The sequence below is a fragment of the Diprion similis genome, chromosome 8 (genome assembly GCF_021155765.1).
Source record: "Diprion similis isolate iyDipSimi1 chromosome 8, iyDipSimi1.1, whole genome shotgun sequence".
Lineage (NCBI taxonomy): Eukaryota > Metazoa > Arthropoda > Insecta > Hymenoptera > Diprionidae > Diprion > Diprion similis.
In genome coordinates this window covers 11684459-11709985 of record NC_060112.1, presented here as the reverse complement: position 1 = coordinate 11709985, position 25527 = coordinate 11684459, and the positions used below count along the sequence as shown (strand labels likewise).

Below are 25527 nucleotides of genomic sequence, written 5' to 3'. Positions count from 1 at the left end.
GATCATTATTTATACAATTCTGTATATTATATATATATACATGCGCGTGCACACGTGATACAATAAAGTAATAAAATTATTAAACAATAATAATAATAATACTAATAACGTCGATGGAATCGGGTAAATATATATAATACTAATATATATATATATATTCCATAAAGATGAGCTATTACTTTTTATATTATATTTATACAGTCGTTTCTCGTAGCTAATATATGTATGCATAGTAACGTTTAAACGCGGAATGGAAGCAGCTGTACATTTATTTTATCTACTTTGATCGATTATTATGAACGAGAATATCGCATGCGATGTATGTATAGGCAATATGTATAATGAAATGTAAATAATACCGGTGATTCCTGATTTGGTGATTCGTTTCAATCACCCTTCAATGCAAATGATACATCTCCTGATATTATTAAACAATATTTATGGTTCATCAATTGAAGCACCGATAAAGTAACAATTTTTCAAATTTTACGCCTCCTTTTATTCTTCTACTTCGAGGTTTAATAGATACGATAATTTTCTACCAGAATTGTTTAAAAAAAATTGCATCGGGCAGTCGGGAATCACGCAGATTGATTTTAAAATGATGAATGAAGTTGTCAAGTTCGCGGTTAAATATTAATCGTCTCACCTGCACGGACGGCGACGGTTTTAATAATAGATACACATTTAATTAAAAACGTAACGTTGATCAACAATATAACCATTATTGTATTCCTTGAAATCGTTTAACGGAGTGTGTTTGTTATTGAACTATTTTTTTACGTCATGCGCGCTGTAATAATAGCAATAACAAATACAATAATAATACTAATTGTGATCCTGATTACTACAATTGTTATCAATCGTGGTGGAAGCAAATGAGAATGCCGCTAATGATGACAGTGCAAGTATTAATTCATAACAATGGGCGAGGAGAAAGGAAGAGGGGGGGGGGGGGGGGAGGAGGGTTAATTTTTATCTACCTATTTAAAGTCTCGGTAGTATTCAAACTACGTTGTATCGATAGTACAGAAATATACGCGATCAATACACAATATACGTATATATATATATAATATAATAATGTATAATTTAGTAATATTCTATGCATGAACTTATTGTTCAATCGGAATATACACGGTATAGTGATAGAAATGATATAATCTATATGTACAGAAAAGAGAGATATAGAAAGAGAGAGAAAGGAAAACGAATCACGTATAATTGTGGAGCTATATTTCTGTGTAATATATGACGGCAACGGTCATTGACTATAATAATTTTCAACAATTATTACAATAATTACTTAAATACGTAAACACGATTTCGTACAGTCTGCAAGTATATAATATTTTTTTTTTTCAATTATTTATGTATAATAATAATAATAATAATAATAATAATAATAAATGTATACGGTGACTTTGAGATTGATAATATTACATCATGCCGAGATAATGACAGCAAGGATTAATACTCGGGTTATTGGACGAATCACATCCACGATCAACACATCAAGCATAACAGCGTAAGATATTTTTATACATCATGCATTTGGTAGAGTTGATAATTTATATAAATAAAAAATGTGTTGTGGGTGAAGTATGAATCCTTGGCGGATATGTAACATGACAGCCAGCAGCGGTTGTGTAAGGTAATCTTGTATTTCTCGATATTATTATCGATGCGTATTACATGCGTATATACATGTGTGTATTATTATTGTACACAAATCATAACCGCGAAACGTTTATTGTTTGCGTAACTTGTTATAATATTGTAATATAGCAAGAGATGCAGAGAGAGAGAGAGAGGGAAGATTCAATAGCCCGGCCTTCGCTTATTTATACCTTATTATACTCAACCGCGGTGACATGTCGCACATCATGTTTCACGTTTCGATCCAAGCTAATGGATAACATTTAGAATTTAGAATGAAATACTATTTTTCGAGATGCGGTAAATACGGAATGAAAAAATTGACAGACTTCGTTTCACGTTTGAACAAAGTTAAACAAAACATCGTTATTGTCGACCAGACCACTCTTCGAGTTTTCGAGACAAAATTTTTTTATATCACTCCAAAAAATACTTAATAATCTATGAAATTCAATTCAATGGCTTCAGAATATCCACGACCAAAATTCGAGAACGGTGACACGATTTTTATACGGTGAAGCCACATGCCGTCATGTTACTCAATATCCTGTGGCCACTGACATCCTACTTTGTGGTCCCTCAAACTAATTTAGTAATTGATTTTACGGGAAACGAGAACCGAAGTCAATATCAAATGGAAGGAAAATTTTTTTTTCAACACAATTTGTACAATGCGTGAGAAGTTTCTGCACCCATGTACAATCGCTATGATTATTATTTATAAGATTTTCTGAATTTTTGTGATAATTTCTTTAAAAAAAATTTGTTTTTTTTTTCAATCAAGTTTTATAAATTTTTACACTTCTATCAAACAGATGCAGGAATTCTTTGGTTCACTGCGATTTGAAGTATATTAAATTGTTTTTTTTTTTTTCTCGAGGAGGAAAAGCAATTCATAGTTGATGATTCTGTTTCAATTCGACTATCATTCCGTACTTACAATTCTAAATTTTGAATCAATTTTGAATTCGAACTCTCTGTGAATCGAAAGATGCGGGTGATTTTTACTAGAAAAAACGCAAACTCTAGTTAGATGAAGGTAAATATTTTGATTTTGATATAAATGTAATCCAATTTTGGAGAAGTAAAGAAATTTGTAAAGAAAAAGTGTTAAAACTTGTATAACGAATCGCAGAAGAACTCGGTAAAATTGTTCAAGAAACTAACACAATAAAAGGGATCCGAGTATAAAGATTTCGTGATTAATTTATCTGAGAAATTAATCGGAAACAATTTTGGGTGAGCATGAAAAAATGAAAAAACGAGAAAAAGAAACTTTCAGCTGGGATTAAATGGTCACAAAATTTATTAACATCTGTATACAGAATACACGTTAATATTTGTATCGCCATATGAAAAAATTCTACCTATAATAGTCTCCCCTACAATTATGCAACCACCGTTTCGGGGTGGCACTCGTGCACCGGTGACTTTCTCCTGACAAATTGTAACCCCTTACAATAATATACGTATAAATATATATACATACAAGTCATGCATCGTGCAAATATACACATATTCGTCTATAAATTTCGTCGTCTATACACGGACACCGGCATACATGTTATATCAATATACAAAACCCTTGATATTACGCAGTATCGGTTCGTGAATATTTCTGGCCGTGAATTAGAAACATTCCCGTTAAACTTTGACACCCTGCTGAGCGAGCAGTTGTTTCCTCTGAAGTAGACTCGGTGACTCGAAGTTCTCCGTCTGGCCCTCGACCATCGGCGAGTTGCCAAGTGACTTGGACGACGTCAATCCGTTGTGGCTCTTGAGGCAATTGTTAGTTGATATATCTAGTGACTTTGAACTTTTGACCGACGCGTTGGCGAGCATTTTTATCGTCTCTGATATCGGGCAGATCGCGGAGTTCTTAACGTCCTCCGCAACCCCGGTCAGCCTCTTAGTTTCGCTCGATTTGCACTCCGCGATCCTCTGCTCAAGTTCCTGCTCGTGATCCCGGTCCAGATCCTTTCGAACTGGGTTTCCGGGCTGCAGCAGCGCCTTCGGCGGCGCCTCGACGTACCCGCTCTCGTCGCTGTCGGCCTCCTCGTCGAGGGCGCCGAGGACCGATGAGAACTCGTCTTCCTCGAGAAGGTCGAGCTGACTTCCGGGAGGGGGAAAGGTGTCGGCGCGCTTGAGGCGCCTCTCACGACCCGTCGGGCCCTCAAGTTGGGGCCGCCTGGGGTGTTCGCCTCTGGGACTGCAGTCGACGACGTCCTCCTCCTCGCAGAAGTCCTCCTCGACGTCCTCGAAGTCGAAGACGTGGCCGGGCTCGGAGTCGGTGGCGAATATCTCCCGGCCCTGGAGCTTGAACTTCGGACTTCCGGCGCAGGTCATGAAGTTCGGTGAGCCGTCCGAGTTCCGCCTCAGACCCGACTCCATACCCTCGTCCGAGAAGTAGACCCTCCGGGGACTTCGCGGCTCCGCGCACTCCGAGTTGTTGTTCGAGTCCTCGGCACCCGGAGCTCGCTCCTCGCTGTTCGCCGTGCTCGCCGTCTCGCAGCCGCTCGATATGCTGCCGTTTTCGTCGGAGAACTCACCCGAGTTCCCCCGGTTCAACGCCTCCACAAGCCGTGCCAACCGCCAGTGATCCTGGTCTGGCCAACTGCACGCAACGCTTCGCAGCGTCCTTAACTCCTCCAGGAGACGAGCCTGCTCCAGTTCCTCGGCCGCCGCGTCTTCCTCGATCGCTGATAACTTCGGGGCGCTCTTCGAACGCTCGAGTGGTGGTTTGTAGTTCTGACCTCCCGTGCTGAGTAGGATCTTCCTGCGGGGAAGGGACGGATTTTCGTACACCGCGTTCGCCAGGGATAACCTGAAGTCAAAAATTTATTCAGATGTATAAGATATAGTCGTTCAGATTTTGATAGCAACAATTTTTATAGAAATTAATTTGTTCAGGAAAATTGCATGCAAATAAAGAAAATAAACAACGGTCAGAAAAACAGTCCACAGACAAGAATGAACGCCAACCGATTTGTCATTATTATTATTATTATTATTGTTGTTATTAATGTCACGCGTGTGTACTACAAAAACGAATTTCGTGGACTAGGCAACTTGTATATTGGAATCGAAGAAACCAATCTTACGTTTTAGATACTTGACGAGCGCATTCAAACGTTGGCGCTGAATCAACATGGCCGCTTTGAGACCCACTTGAAATTTTATTTCGGCTCTAAGATTACTTTTAGCACTCATTATTTATATGTTGCTACTTTATGCTACAAACGACAATGGCTAGATGAACTGCGGTATGAATTCGGCTTAAACAAAGTCCTAAAAACTGAGAAAGCGAAGGAATTTAATCGACAGAAGCTTAGGCGTTGAATCAAAATGGCTTCAGGATACACCTGAAATTTTACTTCGTTTACAAGGTTATTTTTCGCAGTCTCTATGCCAAACGAGATAACGGCTAAAGGAGCTGCAGTATGATTCCACCTTAACCTAATTCCTAGTAACTGAGAACTCAAGAAAACTAGACCGAACGAATGAAGGTGGAGGAGGTTGCGGGCGGGTATAAATATATAAATGAATTCGGCATCATTGGAATTACGTCAGGCGGATCTGATAAGAAAGTAAATCTGCTCAATTCGCGTTTCAATCGCAGTAATAAAAGTGTTATTTCGGTTGATGAGTTTAATCGTGTGAATTCCATTTTCCGTCGAGAAATGTGTTTCTCGAGTGACTAATGCAATGGGTTCACTTCATTTTTACGACAAGTCAAGGTAAACGAGAGGCTGAATATGACATTCGAATCGTGCAGCGAATTCGCGTATATTAATTACTGAAAAACTTCTTATATGAAAATAATTTCTCGGTGTATGGCATAAACTTAATGTTTTCACATTGACTCTTGTAAAAACTGCACGGATATCGGTGGAAAATAAACATTATTTATAAATTATTATATTAAGCTTTTTTTTTTTGTAAATTTTCTTGGGCCTATAATTCAATCCTGCATGGATTAACGTTGAGATCAAGTCTAAGAATTAATTATCGAAATACTGTTTTATCAATACGGCCATTTGAATTTCAGATGTAGCCATATCTGAACACGAAAGTTCGAGGAGTTTTTGCAAGAGGAAACATTCGCGTCTATCTCGGAAGTTTCTGCTCGAGATTATTCGATTATTTATCCGGTTTCTTACGAGCAAAAAGTGGCGTTTCTTCTACACAGCTTAAATATGTTTATGCAAAAATTTTTTCCGTAACCGGTTGTCGTTCCCGCACTAAAGGTATTCCGCTTTGCGTGAATCAATTTTTTTGCCCCGAACAGCAACGAGATCTTCGCGATGATTATTATTGCTGGCAACTAAGGAAAAAATAGAATATGAACTGTCTAGAGCCCCACAAGTTTGGTGTATAGATTTCGAAACGATTATTATAAACCGAGTACAAAGAAAAACGAGGAGGAAAAAGAATTTAATTTTCGGATCAGATAGAGTAATAAATTCTTTAAAAAAGGTGTGCCTACTTCACAAAATTTTTTCTCATATCGTTATTGATATTTTTTCTTTTCAGTACAGCTAAACTTGTAAGGAATCTAAAATTAAATTTCTTAGAACTCGTTTGAATCGTATGAAATACATCGGCATAATTCACCGAAAAGTCTTATTGCGTTCAATTTTTTATGGAATCGATTTTAAAAATACACAATTCCCCGTAATCAAGTCTGTAACCTAATCTTGTAATTAGGAAAACGATAGAGTTCAAAGAAACTAAATAAAAGTTGGGATATCGATTGTGGTTTTTTCGCTAATTCCGATCAGTTAAGCTTTAACATTGACAATTGGCCAAATGTCGATATTTTTCATTGATTTGATTATGCAATAATTGTGCATTGATTATTTCTCAAATTATGATTTTCATTACGGAGATAACTTTGAAAATGAAACAAAAGTAGAGAATGTTGCAATTTTAAACAAGAGCTTGGATATTGATGCCACGTTTGAAATCGCTTAAAAATTACTAAAAATCTACTGGATTCTTACGATTTCACTTTACGACCATTGGCTCATTTGATCAGAAAGCTCTTTTTTCCACAAAGTCATTAATACAAGTTTACCTATTTCCGATTAGTCAATTCGGCACGGTAATTTTTTTCTGATGCGTCCAACATTGTAAAATTAAATATTCAACGAAGCCAATATGACAAGAAAAAGGTGTTTCAATGAATTTAAAGCTAACAATCTTTTGAATAAAATTATCAATACCGTACATTAAAATCTAAAAAATCTACAATATTTTCAACGATTTCGAAGCGATCTGAATATTCAAGGTCTTCTTCGTAGTTCCAATATTTATATTCTCAAACAGATCTTCGTAGCTTACGAATAAAACTGCAATTCGACGAATACCCAACGTACGACTGTCTCGTTATAAATTGACTAAAAGTCATCATTTCCCGACCAAACGACCTCCTCAAATAATCGCCGCTTTCTACGCAGGAATAATCGTAATTACCTAGCATTTTGCCGGGAGACCTTATCTCGCCTAAATTCCATCAAGGCCTGCTGCAGCCTGGCGTTTAGCGTCGAAGCGAGTCTCCTCGCTGTGGATTCCGTCGAACACAAGGCTGCGTGACACCTAAGCTCGGGTCTAAGTCGGCGACCCTCGTGTCTGTAGACCCAGACGACCAGGCGAGGATGAGAAGTCGGTGCCGTGCAGTAGGTGATCCTGTGTGCCCAGTACTCCGTTAGTCCATGGTCTCTGGTCGTCGCCGTTAGTCCGCCACATGTCACCGTCAGCCGCATCGACACGTCAGGTCGACTACTTCCGACGTAATTTCTCCACAAAGTTGCCACTGGCTTCTCAACGCAGCCTTCGCCTGAAAGAAGAGAATGAAGACTATTGTGAAGAGGGTTCGGTTCGAAAGGTGCAAGTTTAAGTTATAAAGAACGTCTTTTGTTCGCAAAACTCGAATTGGACCGATCAATTCGATTAGAGAAAAAACATCATTCGGTTTAGTTTGAAGTATAAAAAATATCCACATTACTGAATCATTCCATTTACCATGAACAAAACGACGTACTGATCATTTTTAGGGGATAAGATTTGGTTCAGTTCCTGTACTAATTAAATATTTATTCTTCAAGATGTACGTCCAATACGAAATGTGTGGCTTTTACACATTTACGTGTTACAAATTGATTCGTTATGTAATCATTGTGTTTTCAATTGTAAAAGAGGGTTTTGAATCGGTATATATAAATCGGAAAATTTAATATCGAAGCGTCGAGTATCTGCAGTGAAAAACTGTGATTAAAATATCGACAAAAAGGCAGCAGGTGAGAGAAAGTCGCAAAGTATCTATCACGCCCTGGTAGGAGAACCTTGAAGGTCGGTCAGCGTTACCTACGAATGTATTTTTACACTGAGATATGATATTAACATAAATACGGGCGAGGAATTTACAGACACACTATCACAAGTGTAAAACGTGTGATAGAATAAATTATCAATTATACCGAACGCGCTAAATCCTCGGAATTTTATCACTTGGAAGTTGTTGATTATGCAGATACACAAAGATGACGTTGCAATGTGCGTTTTATTCGGATATTTCAGTCACACCGATTACGGCACTCGTTTGCGATGATAAGGCTTGTTTTATTGAATCGACGCGTTGTTGACGCGATAAGCGAGGAAAATAGACCTTAAGAGGTTGCAAGGAATCGATATATATATATCTCAAAATATATCCAAAAGCCGAATAGATAAATAAATTCTAATGATCAAGGATCCAATTACGTTGACGAAATTAGTGGACGAAAGATTTGCAGAACATCGCGATAATACGGATCTGAAATTCGATCCTGGCTATCCATGCGGTAGGTATAAGACATAGGTATAAGGTATACCTTATTACAGACGTAACGAACCACCCTGTTCACCTTGACAGCCATCGGCTGCTCCGGGTTTCTGGGACGATTTGAGGAAGACTGTTTTTAAAAGTTTTTTACACTAACTACGTACGTTCGCGATTAGATCGTGCAATATAAAGTATATATATTTGCACCCAAGCCTTCAAGCTTGTCGGAAATAATTAAACGCAAGTTCTGCCGGTTCGAGTAATCGGAGGTTAGCCAAGTTAAATTCCAATGACTGTACAATAACTGTTATGTTATGTCAATATTTTGAAACGGTTTATCATCTCTGATCGTCAATAGATCAGAAAGATAAGGAACGTCGTTTTTCAAACATTATTGATATGAAACTGAAGAGTGAACGAAATAGATCCAGAAACGTTCTCCGTCGACTTTCCTATCTTTTAAAAAATAAAAAAAGGTAAATTTAATTACTTTTCAAAAACAAAATCTATCGCAAAATATCGGTCAACATTTTTTTAAACGTCTGGAAAAAATTCGTTGATTATTCCTGTCGAGTGGCCAGATTTTCTTCCGCGAATTATAATCACGTATAAACCGAGTTATAAAATCTAAAACTGGCTCGAATCGAGCCAAAGATACAATATCTAGGCAGGATATAAATAAATTAAAAGGTGATTTCGAAAGAACACTAATTATTATACAGACATGTGCAACAGATCCGCGGAAGAAAAAAAAAAGGAAGAATAAAAAAATAAAAATAAAAATAAAAAAAAATAAAAATTACTTCACGCCGCGAGTCTTAGGCAAGTAAACAGCACTGCTTAATTCTATAATAATTAAAATCGTATCCATTAAATCAAACAAATTAGCCGCCTTGACCGACTGCAGTATTGCTGTAGAGATGTACATATTTTATTGCAACAAAGGAGTCGAAGATGTTCGCAGCATGGAAGAAAAGAACTGCAGTGAGTCACGGTTGTTTTTTGAGAGGGGGGTTAAAACTCGTCGACATGCCGTTGTGCCAGGTTTATAAACTATTCCGACGGAATAACCCTGCAAGGACAAGGTTCGAACAAACGATATAATAAGCTGCATAAAAATCTAGAACAGCAGACATATTGAATATTGTAAAGAGTGAAAGAGAGAACCTCGAGAGGCATAAACGTACAGCATTAATTCGTTAATTACGAAGTCGGTATCGTCCCGGTTCTGCAATCGGTATCGCTCGCTCTAAAGAGGCCATCAACCATGGTGGGCAGCGTCTCGTGTGTGGGCATTACACGCACACGTTGATACGTCGACACCGTAGACCGATCAGAATCTGTTGCGTACTAACAGATTCTGCCTGCTCCAGAGAGTTTTCTGATCACGGAGTCAAATGCAGCATTCAAGGCTCGACAGGCTTCTCGATTTTCACTTTTATCCCGCGATGCGTCAAGGAAAGCTGTCTTTAAGTATTATATATCAAATATAGGGGAAGATCTCCAACATGGGTTATCAGTATTCACCATGGAGTCGATTGCATGGTGCTTCGTTTAGTTTCTTATCACGACATCCATTGGAACACTGTACAAACACTGTTTTACAGTTCTCTTCTCGATGTCTGCGTGTCTATCGATACTTGAGTGAGTTTTCGAAGCACTATGACTGTACAAACATTCCTTGTGCGTAAGAACGAGTACTTTTTACCGCTAAAAAGCTCCGTTACACTTCGGTGCACTGGATGCATTGAATATCGGTGATTGGACACGACCTTGGTTAACCTGAAAGGTTTGTCCGCCGCCATGACTTGTCGGTTGCTGGTTTCTCCTTTCGGCGAAGAACGCTGGATTGCAGGAAATTTCGTCGTTGGTATGATTGGGTCTGAATGATATGCGGTGGAAAATAAATGGAAAATACCGCACGTGTCTAACCAGCGCCTTCCGTCCGTCGCGTTGGCTAGATGCGTGTAATATATATGATGTATACGCAATTCTCCGTAGATCTTTTATGTTGAGCAATATTTTTTGCGGTTTTTCTACGGTCTGTGGTACGACTGAATATGGCGTTCAAGATGCGAAGTAAGTGCGTTGCTGCACTGATCTGATAAAGAAAACAATGACATCAGGCTCTTCGGTTCGTCCACAAGCTAACGACCATAACGAGAAACCGTGTTAATCACTGTTCGAAATATTTTGCTTGGGCTTAAGACCCAAAAAGACCCCGTGATTCGTTGCTTTGTTGAAAATTAGTAAAATTTAACAGGGCTTTCAACATTCTTGCAAGCCGGGCTTGGAAGACGATATTTTTGAATGTAGGGTATCGATGCTCGGAAAAATATACGTCGCATTCTCGTCTGATCCATGGAACGTACAGCGAAACCAAGAACTCGGTGAATCCCGATATACTTTTGCCGATCGGATAACAAAATGATGCCAAAAAATGATCGAAGAGATCGAGAAGTTCGATCTGTTAAATATTATCGCTGATCATCGAACGGAACTGGGTAAAAACAGCAAGTGACATTGATTGCCGGTGTTGTGTATTTGGTTACATTATTATTTGATACCAAATTCATTTCTCCAACGAATTAGAGATCGTATTTTGATACCTACTTAAAAATGGTCGACGAATGTCAAGTGTGGTTGACTTTTGCGAATCTGGATTTCACCCGCTAGCGAATTCACAGTAATCCGAAACCCTTGGCGTGCAACACTTTGCACTGGATCATGAATATGACTGCTAAGTCGAACGAACGGAATGAAACGGATGAGATCAGCTCGGCGGTCTCGATTCCACCATTTTCTCAGATAACAAAGCCACCAGTTTGTAACCAAATGTGTGCTTGTTGTCAAGAACTCGCAATGTATGCTGTACCCGGTAAGTCATTTCTCAGGAATCATGGATTGATTTGATGATATTACTGCACGCATGGTTAGCGTGTGTCGACTTTCTTGTGTACTCGGACAACAAGCGCTGCGCGCAGGGTAAAATCGATTTGGGGTAACCTCATTTCGAGCCTAATTTTGTTCCTTTGATTTTAAACAGCCGGTCCGGATGCGAGGGAAAATAACTAGAACACAATTCTCTGAAGAATCGATAAAACTTATATACCTACTGTAAGCTGTCTTGTCGAATCTAGTGCAAGCTTAACTTATACGTATAGGTAATGCATAAATTGTTGATCGTTGACTATGACGAATTGAGAAAAGAACTTTCGATCTTTCAAACCGTTGAAGGAAAAATATATGATTTGAAGAAAGCCGGTTGACGCTTCCTGAATCCACTTTAGTTCATTGTGCAAACCATCAGCAAGCAGTCGACTCCGGTTATTTGGAAGCAAACAAATGGGCATTATATTAATAAGGTAAAATGCAGTCTCCTTGCGAAAAGATGATGAGAATTGAGTGTCAAATAAACAGTGGGAATTTTTGCGGACTGTTTTCTCTGATAAATGTGTGCAGGAACCTAATTTGCACAGTTACGCAAATATGTGTAAAAGAATATCGTTGAATGAAGGTGACGTTTCATGGGTTGGAACATGTTATTTCATGCGATCCTCACCTTTGGTGTGTAACCGTCAATAATTTCCGCCAATTCAGATGCCTCTTGATACAATATTGTAATTGCGTTTCTGTCTGTTTTAACAGGACGCCGGCGTGTTTATGAATGGAAATTTTCACCCACCTACGACGCGTATTTACCATATAATACGCCAAACGTATTTATACGTATCAAGTGCACTTAACTATAGTCATTTCTTCTCAAAGCTTTCTTGCCTCGAGGTATATAGGAATACAACAAATGAGATCTTACGCAGCGGCGAGTTTTATCAGAAGAAATTTTCCAGTACATAAATCGGTCTGCGGTGTTAAGTCTACGAAACGTTGTACGATGTTTAACCATTTATGTGGCAAAAACGATATTAAATCTGCAGGCATGCGAGGAGAGCAGTAACTTTGCACGGTTCAAGGTCAGATTTTTAAGCAAAATCGTTTCTTCCGCCTCCGCGATTAGACAATGTTATATATTTAGGAACAGGTCTCTTCGGTCTACAGTTTCAATTTTATTTGACAGGAGATTGGAGTTCGCAACTTTCAATTACCTACGTCATTGAGATCTGTGGAAGGGTACGAGGAAATGATCTGTCTGAAAATCATGAAGTTCGAAAGATGAGTCTATGACTAGAAGCGAGGAAATCGTTTTTTACTCGGTTATAAATTTATACTTCTAAAAATTTCAAATTAATGAAAACGGAATTTGATCGTTGCTTGATATATTCATTATTACAGAAGTAAACGTCTACTCTTAAATTCTGCCGTAAACAAGTGGAAAATCGACGCAGATGCCCAGCGTGAAAATTGACGGATTTACGATTCGGTGAAAAAGTTACTACAAACGCGCGATATTTTTATGACGCAAATGTAACTTGCTGCTGAGATAGCCTTATAATTTGTAGAAATGTTATATGAAAAATTGAAACCTAATGTCTTTTGAGAAAATGTAAAAAGTTCTCAGACGTAAGTATGAGAGAAAAAAAAAAAGAAAAAAAAAATGAAGACGAAAAAGTAATCAAGTGCAAAACGGACAGCGCGATGTCACTAATCGTCAAGTAAAGTTATCGAGGCTAATTATGCAATAATTAGAATCAGCAGACATTTGCATCGATCGAATATCACAATGCGAATACATTATGCAGCGTTGCTGACGTCATGATAAGAGCCTAATTACAACCGTTTGAATACCATATCGATCATTTGCATAATAACTCGCATTATTACTCCACACACAAAGGTTTAATGCCAGTATACATATATATATATATATATACAGCAAAACCGATCAAAGATTTCCAGGAAAATTTTTTAACGCCCAGCTATGGTACACAAGAAATGATGATCCCCAGCCTTCAGCTCGCAGCTGATTCCGATGAAAAACGTCTATTTTAGCTCAGGGATCGAAGATCAGATCTTTGCCAGCCGCCTTGTTCTCGCACCGATTCATCCAAGTCACAACCCGCATCAACGCTTGATAATCCTGTGGTTAAAATGTCTGGTCTTACACCGTCATTTGCGTCATTTCCTTCGTAAGAAAGTCATCTTTACAATGTGCAGGCGCAAAAGTCGAAGTGAATTATCAGTAACAAGATCGCGGAGAAAGATTGAAGATCGACGATTACATTATTGCAACGATTTTGACGTAACAGTTTCAGGTCAAGTTCAACGCTATCTGCCTAATCTTACGTAACGCGAATAAAAGAAAAAGAGAAAACGAAATGTGATGAATAGAAAAACTACGTGACACCGTGGTCGAGTGGAAACGTACTTCATCTGTGGATGTCATACACAGAGATGATTAGCTTGTGAGACTTGTAACCTCCGTCGCACTCTACAACCTTGTCTACTTACAATTGATGCGACGAACATCGTCGGCTCTAATTCAGAAGTCCCTTATTCTTGCAACGACAACGCGAGGACTGAACAAAGACCTTACTAGAATTTATACTCTTGGCCCCATAAACGTGACGCGTGACTTGAATGCTTCAGTTAAAATTCACGGATTTTTACAGTGTGTATGTATAATATGTATATTTTTAACATCGTTTAATCCCTGCGAAATACTTGAGCTTGTGTAAGTATTATAATTTATTCGATTTCGAAGTAGAATTTTCAAAAAATTCAATCCAATCACATCATTTTGGCATCATCTTCATGATCGGTGCTAGGTCATCTGGAGCATCCTCAATCAGACATCTGGATTAAGCCAGAAATACTGAAATCCTTACGAATGCAGGGAATGCAAGTGCGATTATTATTCCCAGAAAACAATGAATGATCGGTGTTTATTTTTTTAACATAAAAGATTCCACACGTCCTTCCAATCTCCCCACGTTCCTCGTAGTGATCCTGTAGTTTCTATCCTGTATTCCCGCACATTCCCGTTCAATCAACATGGTACATGCAGTTGTATTTACTCAGCTTTTCACTCTTTCTCAACCTCCTGCATTCTTCCTCAACATAATATGTACATAATATTATAGAAGCTACGTATTCTTACTTCACTCTTCAAACAAGACGGTTCAATCTCTTCCTGCAAACGCCTAACTCTCTCTTCCACGTTCAATCATTCCCAAAACTCCTCACTCGCATCATACCTGTTACAGTAAATATTGCTTGATTATCAACTTGCAGCTTATATATAAGAAGGATAGTATATGACGTCACAGCGTATATACGACGAAAACAAAGCGAAAATAGTATCCTAGACATCCGGATAACTAAACTATACCTACGCAGTAACAAACTCATAGAATACCGATTTTTTTTTTAGCCCACACGCTAGTTGTAGCTCAGTGTGTTGTTGATCGCGTATAATTCATCGAAACCGAATGATTTATTGATACGAGGTTGTGTAGCGTATACACATAGATCGGATCTTCACGAGGTATTGTTTCGAATTTATCTGACTGGGTGGAATAAAAATATCCCGATGACTAGTCGATACACTGTTTCGAATTCGCACGTGGAAAATGATAAGTCTCGAAATAACCCGACTTAATCTAATCTCACGTCGAACCTGGAATGATAAATAAGTAGCTGGATGGATATCCGCACTGCGAAATCATCAGCCGGATGTTTAATGATTATTGCTGTTTAGCAAATGAATATATGTATATGACGATGGTGACATGCCATAATCACTCTGCTACGTAATTATTCACTACTTAGTGCGTTGGAACGTTTTTGTCTGACTTTCTCAAAGTTGAACGTTCGGAGATAGACAACTCGTAGATACCGAAAGTAATGATGAATTCTAACGACAGTTAGCTCCGGGCTAAAATTGCTGGTTGGAAATCGAGGTGTGCGATATGTACACGAATATGCAATGATGCCTGTCTCGTATTTGCAGAGTTTGGTAACCAAATCGAAATCGTTCCTTTCAATTTCGCGAACAATTATCACCGTCTGGTAGACGGTTCGGGGCAAGTACATCGCCAATTATCGAACAATGGCTATTTTTTTCATCTGTTTTTTCCTCCCAATGTCGAACGACCGATTGTTCCATATCGTTAACCGTTTTGTGGCTCCTGATCTCTCAACTCTGTGACAATGCCGATACTAAACGTTCGTACCAATGAGAGTCTAACGGTCGTACACGAAGCTACTGACGATGGAGGAATCAATTAACAAGTTCGTCATCGATCATTTCGCAATAATTGATATCTGCCAACTCGGCTAAATCGCAATACGGCGATCGATACGTAATCCGATTTATCGCGATTAATCAATGCTTATATATAGCGTTTTCGTTCCAGCGGTGATCACCGAATATTCTAAAGCAACAGGTGATTGTACACGGTTTTGCACGTTATATTTTTTACCCAAATAACGACGTGATGACATGTACTCAGAAATGACGCGCGTCACGGAAAAATGTGAAAAGCTTTTTCCAGAAGGATCGATTTTCGCGAGGTCGATTAGATTCACTTCTTGGGATGATTGCACAGGCATCTTGAGCAAGAAGCGAATAAACGTATACTTCTACGTTGGGTTACCTAACCCCTCCCTTCTTGGGAGGAAAAATCCAGCAGGTTCTCAAGCAGTGTGGAAAAAAGGCAATAATAGCCTGATAAGTACTTTGATCTGAGACGTACAGTCAGTCGGTCGATCGGCAGCGTGAATTCTTAAGCTGGAATTGCATGTCTGGAACTTTCTTCGTATAATTTAATTCAACCGGGAGATAAACATTCTTACATAACTTATTTGAAGTTTGTATTATTCATCCGTCTGTGGATAAATGAAGATAGGCATGTATCATGTGTCTGTAAAAGTCCTAATAAAAATGACAGGCATCTCGTTATCCCTGATCAGAAAACTGAAATGATACAACAGAAACTGTCTGAGTAAGATCGATCGATGTTGTGATACGAAAGATTGGAATGCAGTCAATGATTTCGGTCTATGAATTTCGGGGAAATGTTTATGCGCATTTATCAATCGATTTCCACACTGCAGCTGATTGATCGAGATTGCAAGTCACCTTTTCTCTGTGATGAACTGATTCTATATCAATTGAAATATCGATAATATCTGCGCGATTTTATTGACGATTTCGAGAAGAATTATTGCGTGACGCGTACGCTGAGTTGTACAAGTTATAAATACTAGTAATTTTCTAATCGGTCTGATAATCTTCCTGAACGAATCGGTAATCACTCCTCAATTTCGCTTATGGCGACTAAACGTTCTATGCTAAACACGCTCACGTGTCATCGATTTGCTATTCTTTTTTTGTTTTTCAAACGACTACCGAACTTTGAGTAAACGAATGTCAAACAGTCTCGGCGTGTTTGCTTCACTCGGTATAATTACTCCCTTGTTATTCTTAATTCCATAGATTCGACTCACTATATTCAACAAATTACAGTGCTTTAACTTTCCGTTTTACATCTAGTCGTCGAATCATGCCGTTCATGAACCGATCAATTCACACCGTTCTAAAGAGCATAACTAATTCTTTGCAAAACGGTTAAAAAAAATGAAAACCCTTAAACCATAACAACAGTATTTGAAATTCAGATAATCTTCAGCCAAGTGTATTCTTCATCAAGGTGTCCCGAGATACAAAAGGGTACAATGAAGCAGAAACGATCGAACGAGAGGATAAAAGAGATAGAAAACGCATTCCGAGGGCTGAAGATGCTTGGCGGTGTGATAGTTAAGTGTTACATGTGCGAGTGTGCGAGTGCGTGTGGTTAGAAAGTGGAAAGGTCTGGTTCCGCGTAAGTTCACACATAATAGGTATCGGAAAGCTTTGGTAAGCTTGCGTCCGGGCGCCTAGCAGATGGTTAAAGAGCCGATCGGCACGTGTTATTATTGGAAGGTATTACACGCGCCACGCCTTGAACTTGGAAGCGCTTGTTTAAAGTTGGAAAGAAGATAAACAAGCAGAGACTGGGCGAAGACGTTTGCAGCATCAGCATCAGCATCAGCAGCAGCAGCAGCTACCGTCGGGACCAAGATACGCGCAAATAAGGATACCGATTTTCGACATTTCGCACCGTTAATGGTAAACGTCAATTTTAACGACGGAACGGCAAAACAAATTCCGAAAGCACGTGCTAATTACCGAGTCACACAACTGCTCCCGGCACCAACGTAACGTGACTTCTCGCATGCCGAGCCATCGATCCTACACGCGGTACGTTGACCCAGTCTTCAAGGAAGGGGTCAAGCGCATTGTGAGTTGTGAATCTATGGAACAAGTGTTCGAGAGACTCCTCGCCTATTGGACAATGTCCTCGTGACGTCAGAGCCTAGTTGTGAGCGCCATTTTATCACCACATAACCTAAGTTTTTCTTTTTAATGGAGGTAGATCGTTATCCTTAGGCTTTTAAATTGATTAAACCATGCATCCACACGCGAAACAACACGGTCAACGGTCAACTGTCAGCCTGGTTGTATTAGTTGGATTTTTTTCAAAGTGACAATTCTAATGTATGTAATACTACGCGATTTCAAGAGGGCGCTGCGTTCGGTGGCGTTGATTGGAGTCCCTTTGACCAGAGTCGAACTACCTGTTGATGACCTGTTTTCATTGGCTGTTCGGATTGAAATTCATCCGTCGTGTTTGACTTCACATAATCTCCTAATGGATTCGAACAGCGTGTTTAATCCTTGTTTCACACACTTCTGTAGAATCACATACTTGACACACTTGGATCATTTGTACCCCAGTGACAAAAATCGTTACAAAAAATAAACTATTGAATATTATCTCTTGAAATACTTCTTGCAAATTCGTAAAATGTTACTTTTTTGACAGCCACAATGGCGGGTCTGACTAAAGGGACTCTATCGTTAATGACGAACGACAAGTGCAAAAACGGCATAAGCAACTGTATATATAGTGCACGAGCCGAGCTCTTTCGCTTCGCTTCGTTTCGCCTCGGCATTGGCAGCTATGGCAGACCTCGATGCCGATGGGTACCTACTGTGCAATTTCCTGTACCCTTCCAACAGTTGCTCCGGCATCAAGCTACGGAAGCGACTGTATATCCTCGACGGTATGCCGTGCAGGTATGCGCAGAGAAAGTAGGAGATCCCTTGGGCAACGCCTTTGACCGCGTACCAGTCGGTGGGTGATCGAGAATTTTTCACCTCCGAGTTTTTATAGTTTCTCGATCCTTTATTCTTCCGATCGCCGACGGACGCTCGCGAAAACCCGAGGTAAATCAATGTATATAATACACTGAAACGAAATTCATTTCGTACATTTATCCAAGTTATGCTGAGAGATGAAATTAGTTAAGTATCATTGAATGGTAAGTTTATTGATATTTTTTTTCATCAATCAATATTCCACGTGTGAAATACTTTTAATTTTGCTTGTCTTTTTTTTTTTTTTTCTTTTCTTTTCTTTTCTTTTTTAGTTCTTTGTCTACGATTAATATTTCTCCCCAACGCCAAATTGTTATTCTCAACGCGTGGCGGTTTTACCGATTCACACTGACTGAAGACAAATGGCGAATATTGATGACTTTCAATTTGTTTAATGTGCTGTAAGACTGCGAAATTCGTATGAGGTCGTTTAAAATCATTCGAGTTAAACAAAAGAGACCACCTTGGCGTATGACGTCGAGAATAAAACGTACGATAAATGATGCAACAGAATATATGGAGAATCTGTCAATCGAATGTGAAAAAAGTTCGGGTTGAATTTCAAGAGTTCCACGTTTCAGGAATATTTTTCTGTACATATTTTTTTCTTACTAATCCCAATTGTAACGAACCCGAACACTAATCGGGCTGATTATGCTCGAAGATGCCGTTAAGGTGCTAGCGAGTGAACGTGCTGCAGACGATTCGGCCTTTTGACTAGCAGAACTAGTTATATTCCGAGAGACAAGATCAGCGGTCGACGGTTGATTTGCCGGAATTGTTTTTTACTTCTTTAATTATTTTTCGTCGTTTTCTCTTCTCGGCCGTATGGGTACAGGTTTTATCATCGAATACCGGTGAATGTGATCTCATGCCCGAAGCGGTAAGTTGGCGTAGCGCTTTGGCCGCGTCCTCGATTTTAAAACCAATGTTAAAAGTTCATTTCAATTCTTACGTCGATTGCCAAGAAACGTATGAACGCGACCTGACGTCTCTCTTCTGTTCGTACCAACTATAGGTTCCGATTATCCACACCGAATGAAATGTCTGTTGTAACTAGAATGTCTTTTACAGTCACTCGTGCAATATATATATATATATTTTTTTTTCCTCAATAATTGCAAAATTTTTATTTTGATGCAATAATAAGTTCACGGTAATGGCTGAATTGAATTGAAAAAAAAAAAAAAAAAATTAAGCAACTGAACAAACAGATTCAACGTTAAACTTTAGCCAAAAAGAAATATTAAAAATACACAGTGTAATACCAAAAATATTCAATCCACTTAGTACCGTGCTCAAAAAACTGCGAAAAAATTAAATTAGCGAAAATCTCTCCGTGCATTGATCCGTGAATAGTTTGAAAGTAGCAGTAATTAAACGAATCGGGAGCTAAAATTTGCTCACATTTGAAAATCGACAATATTTCAGATGGTCGCTGATGATTCTTTCGCTCATTTTCATTCCCGGCGAAAATAATATATCAGCGTTGCTCGTAAATTTTACGATATGTAAATAAAACAGTTCCTTTTTTTTTGTGGTATCACACTTTTTTTTATTTTCTTTTCTCGAGCGTGTTTCCTTCTTTTTTTTATTAATAAGCTTCAGAACGTCTACACTGGTGTATACCATAATTTTGCAGTATACAGATAAATCAGTTCCGTAGAAAAAAACAACCGTACGAAGAAAAAAAAATTTCTTCACGTATTCGCATATTTTTTTACAGTATAATTTTTTAAGTTTTCAATTAATCCAAATCACATGTCTTATGTCTTTTGGTTGGAAAAATTTTCAACCACGCGATGTAATTTTTTAGAACAGTGTTAACAGAATGAAAACTTGTGTTTTAAAAACTAAAAAAAGTGCTTAACCAGATTAAAAATTGCAAACAAACGATGCGGAATGCCTGCACGTTACAATGAATCGTCAGAAATTATTATGCAGAGATTTGAAGCCAAGATAATCCCGATTGTTAACTTGTACGCACATACAACAAATTACTGCATGAACGGTTTGTCTCTAGTGCGCACTTCCGGCCTGAATAGGAATTAATCCACGTGCTCAGCCTATCAATTATCGACAAAGCGCTTTATTACCGTCGTTAATTATTAATTCAACGATGTAGTCTTCCCCCCCCCCCCCTTCCCTAACCGCCCTTTCTTCAGTCGATAAAAAGTTCAAACATCGTAATAGTTTGCACGTATTCGAAAGTTTTCACTTGTGTATAGGTATAAGTATAAGGCAATAAAAATCTCTATCTTCAAAGATTTTCGATCTTTATAATTAACGTGATACTATATATGTATGTACATAGGTACATACATATATCGACAGATTTCAGGGGGTATAATATATTATGCGTGTTTGCAACAGGTGCATTATAATAATCACGTGCCGAGATCACACGCGCGTGAAAAATCCATGGGAATAAACACGTGGTGTGCAGAAATATCCGCGGAAGTCTGGATTCGTCGCGTTGCTTTTCCGACGACGCACGTACATACTATATGTTATATGTATAATATAAATCCCCGCCAGCTCGAGTAAATTATACACATGCGATTTAGATAAATGAACCTGTGATACAGCTGCGGGACAATCATCGCCATCATCATCGTATAATGATTCTTGGAAAGGAGAGCTGACAAGAGTGCAAAGAAACGGGGAAAAATAAAACGCGGCACACAATATATACATATATGTATATGTACACACACGTAGAGTATATTATATCCACGCATCGCGCCTACCGTGCTCTTTAATAATCTCATCAACAATTTTTTGCGGGCAAAATAATAATCGCGGCATAATTGTTACTCGTGAATTTTTTTTCTACATACTCCGTGAATTAACGCGTCGGACCCGGCGAGCTGTGTACGGACAATAAATATGACTGAAAGGCGTCTGTGTTAAATGATGTGAATAAGAGTTTGTTTGTTTGTTTGTTTGTTTGTTTGTTTTTTTTTCTTCTTATTTTCATAAAATTTCTTCAATTTCTGAGGTTTCTTTCCCTCGCCTTTTTTAAACTTCTTCTCCTTTTCGCAACCCCCGTTAGGCCGGTTTCGCCTGCCGTTGTATGAACACGCGTCTCTACATGCACGTATACCTGTTTTCTTATACTTGTATGCAAATTAAACTCGTCCAAGTTCAAGAGGTGGCATTATATTAAACTAGTGTCGCGCACTATGTCAGCTGCCAGCGTCTGTAGACAGTCGTCTTCAAGTCCAAAGCAGCTCAGTTTCTTTCCACGTACGTCATATTATATATATATATTTTTTTTTTAATTACCATACCGACAATTTTTCAAAATTTTTTCTCTCTTTCTCTCGTCTCGTAAATCTCCGCAATTTTCTGCTAGCGAGCGACCGGATTTATAGGGTTTAACGCCTGAAGTCTTATTTTTTCAAATACGTACCTACTTACAGAGAATTCAATGATAAAACCTGAGGGTCACTGCTCAGTATCAATATTTATAATTTTAACTGTCCAACCGTCTATTACACGATGCTAATGAAATCGCGTCCGCGCGCTACAATGCGATGCAAAAGGCGAGGCATTCCATTCGAGCCGAATTAATCAACGCCTGCGTTAGCTGGTGGAATTTATTCGCAAGGTATCTCACCTCACCGTCTCATTATCTATTTTATATAGGTATAATATACACGTGAAGTAATCTGAGGAATTCGACTCATTTGAATTCAGCTACATAAGAAATTTTTTTTCTTATCTACTACGTCGGGTGGAATATTTTCCAGCAAGAATAATCGAGTTTCGATTCGAAAGCGCGGTGTTTTGGGAAAAGATTTACTGCCGGATTTTTTCAAAATTTATATCTGTATTGATGACAATTCGAACAGAGTTTCATATAATTAACCTAAGCTGAAATTACTACGTGTAGTTTGGAAATAATCAAGTTTCGCTGTTTGTACAGCTAATTATAAACTACAACGTGTATTGCGATACAGTACGAGTTGAACTGTAACGTATTCTAGAGTATTTATAGCCGGAAAATGATGAAAAATTTTAACGGAATAAAAAAAGTATACGCATAATATAATTATAAATAAATGCGGGAATTTTCCATCGTAGAGTTTCCTCTTGTAAAGTGTTATTGTATGATAAACTTCGCGTGTAGAATTACCACAGAGACAGAGAGAGAGAGAGAGAGAGAGAATGCGAAACAGAAGAAAAAACGTCACAATCACTTCCTTCATTTATTCAACTCACTTTGCACCAATCTAAAAAACAAAGTGGATAAGACTCTCGAATCTACATGTTATATGAACGAAAAACAAATATTGAGAATGCTCTCCTTGCAAACTTTAGCATTATTGTAGAAATATAAACGCAAGTCTGAAACGAAATTCACGCAAGTCTTTTCTGTACGCGAATGATAAAAATTTCTTTAATTCATCCGTGTGTATTTATAGTCTAACTAAGACTAAAATCTAAGAATTCAACGCCTGAGCTGTGATCCATGGCGTACAAAATGGCCAGACAAAATTTATTGCGGAAGAATATTTGGCGACCTCGTACCCGGCAGCTTTATTAGACCTGATCAAGTCTCTCGTTTCGGGGGAATTTAATTACAGTGTGAAAGATTCACGACACCATTAACGCTACGAATCTCGGAAGTTGAGACAACCTCGCTTTAATTAAACCGCGATTTTCATCCAATTCCACAATGTCAGATGACAAAAGTAGTTCGATACCCGACATTTGTAGGAATTCAAAGACTTAAAATGTTCAAAATGATCAGAGTCTCGTGGTTTTGATCCGATTCCAACGTTTCAGAACTCGTTTCACTCGTTAACGAGGTTCTCGTAAATCCTACGAAATCTTACGTTTCACAATCAGTAAAGTTACAAAGTCTTGTTCGACTTCTACCCCACAGTAAGGATGCTGCTACATACGTTCCTGTTCGTTGAGTCATTGGCATTATCTGGTCGCCTGACTTTCGATTGATAAGAATTTCCCTTCGCCTAATTCTAACACGAAACGTCTAAAGCATATTTGAAAACTGACCTTTGGCCCATCCCGTAAGTACGTTGCCAAGATAGGCGACTTTGTAGCTCGGGTCGTATTCCGTGATGGATGCATTGCCTCTGTGTCTCCTCCACAATCGGCCCAATCCCTTCTTGAGGGACCTCAAGGTCCGTTCTCTGAATTCCTTTCTGCTCGAGGCCGACGCCGACGAATTAATCGGCGATCCATCGTCGACGGTATCGGCGACCACGTCGCTCATCATTTTCATGACGGAAAAATAATCCGTCGACAATTTCTCGTTGCTTCGGTGCAGCTCCTCAAGCGTTGCAAGTCGGGCGCTTTGGGTTGTCCTCCTTTTTTCTTATCTCTTCTTTTTTTTCTTTTTTTTTTCTTTCTCTTTCTTCAATGTATTCCTCTCTACAAGCTGTGCCTGCGACTTGGTCGATAACCCCGCGTTCCTTCCTCGTGGTTGCCTTACATTTTCGAGACTCCGCTCTATCCCCACACTCGCGCAAAATAACACAACACGCACACACACAGGATCCAATTAACCGAAGATATTTATCCTCGATCACGGACGAATTCAGATTCTTCCTTTCGATCCTCGGTCCACTTTACGACTGCTCTTCAAGTCCTCTGGGATTTATCTGCCCAAGGAAGAACCACCGGAAATGCCTTCAAGCTAATCGTTTTTGCCGATATCTGAAACACGGGAAGAAAAGAAAAAGGTTATGAAAAATTAAAGAAACTATACTTGCTTTTCGAGTATAAAATTTTTTTGTCTGTTACTTGTACGCAAAATTATATCCAACCGTTGTTTCAAACAATTTGAAGCGTAAAACGAATCGCCGCAGACTCGCCACAACATCCCTTTTAATGCCTGTGCGCAGAGGCGTTATCGTCCCAGTTTCAGAAGCACTATCGGTCCGTTGGTCCCTGTGTTTCTACACTTCAACCGGAAGTGGGAAACGCGCGGTTCTGCCGCAGCGGTGTGTATGTTTACTGCGTGTACATCGGGAGTACAAGAACGCGTGGGCAAAACTTACAAGCTAGTCGATACCGAGTATAATAATACGATGAAAAAAATACAATTGTACTAGAAAGTTCTCTCTACAAGTGAAACGGGTGTTGTTGAAATGCAGAAAACGGTAGCACCTTGGAATTATAGTTGTCGATACTTCATTTTCTGCTTACCTCAACGTTGAATATTTTGTTTAAAAATGAAAAATATTTTTAATTAAAAAGAATAGATTTCCCAACGTTATCCTATCATGAGAAAAAAAGTTGTTGGATATTTTTGTTCAGAATTGTATGTGGAATGGCGCTATCGGTAGATTTTTTGCGCTAGTGACGATGCGTAAGCAAGTCACAATAAGCGATATTTCACTCGGTCGGTAAAAGCTGACAATAGCATCCTCTTAAGAACTGCGTAAGAGTAACCACACACAACTAGAAAGTTCCCTCTATGTATAATCTATAAATAATCACGCATTGTGCAGACTGCGGATTTACCGAAGTACATTTGAATTGAACACTTTCGCTGACAATTTTCCTCTAATATTTCATTTCGATTTCCTTGAATACGGATTCCTTATTCGTTTTGTAATATCAGATATTTTATTGCGATTTCCCCGTTTTGCGGTTGGCGATTGTCGGCTATCGTATGAGAGGTCAAATTACTCGCACGTGGAACTTACTTGCAATATTTCTTGTGATATGACGTACGGATTGAAGGTGTGACTTCTTGCGTATAATGTCCAAGAAATTTGACGAAAAAACAGACGTGCATTGAATCGATATCGACGAGATGCTGATTGTGAATAATACTTTCTGCCCATTATTTGTTTCTTTTTTACATACGTTTTTTTCTCACTCACAGACAGGATTGGACGTAAAAAAT

At 38.8% G+C, this 25527-nt stretch overlaps 1 protein-coding gene across 1 annotated transcript; it reads right to left on the bottom strand.

Moving 5' to 3' along the window:
* Positions 1-2942: 2942 nt before the first annotated feature.
* LOC124408760 lies at positions 2943-24289 on the bottom strand. The gene is made up of 3 exons (XM_046885929.1): positions 23667-24289; positions 7135-7498; positions 2943-4483 (listed from the first exon to the last, which is right to left on the bottom strand). Exons 1-3 carry the CDS (start codon positions 23893-23895, stop codon positions 3304-3306), a joined length of 1773 nt encoding a protein of 590 aa, XP_046741885.1. The 5' UTR covers positions 23896-24289; the 3' UTR covers positions 2943-3303.
* Positions 24290-25527: the final 1238 nt, after the last annotated feature.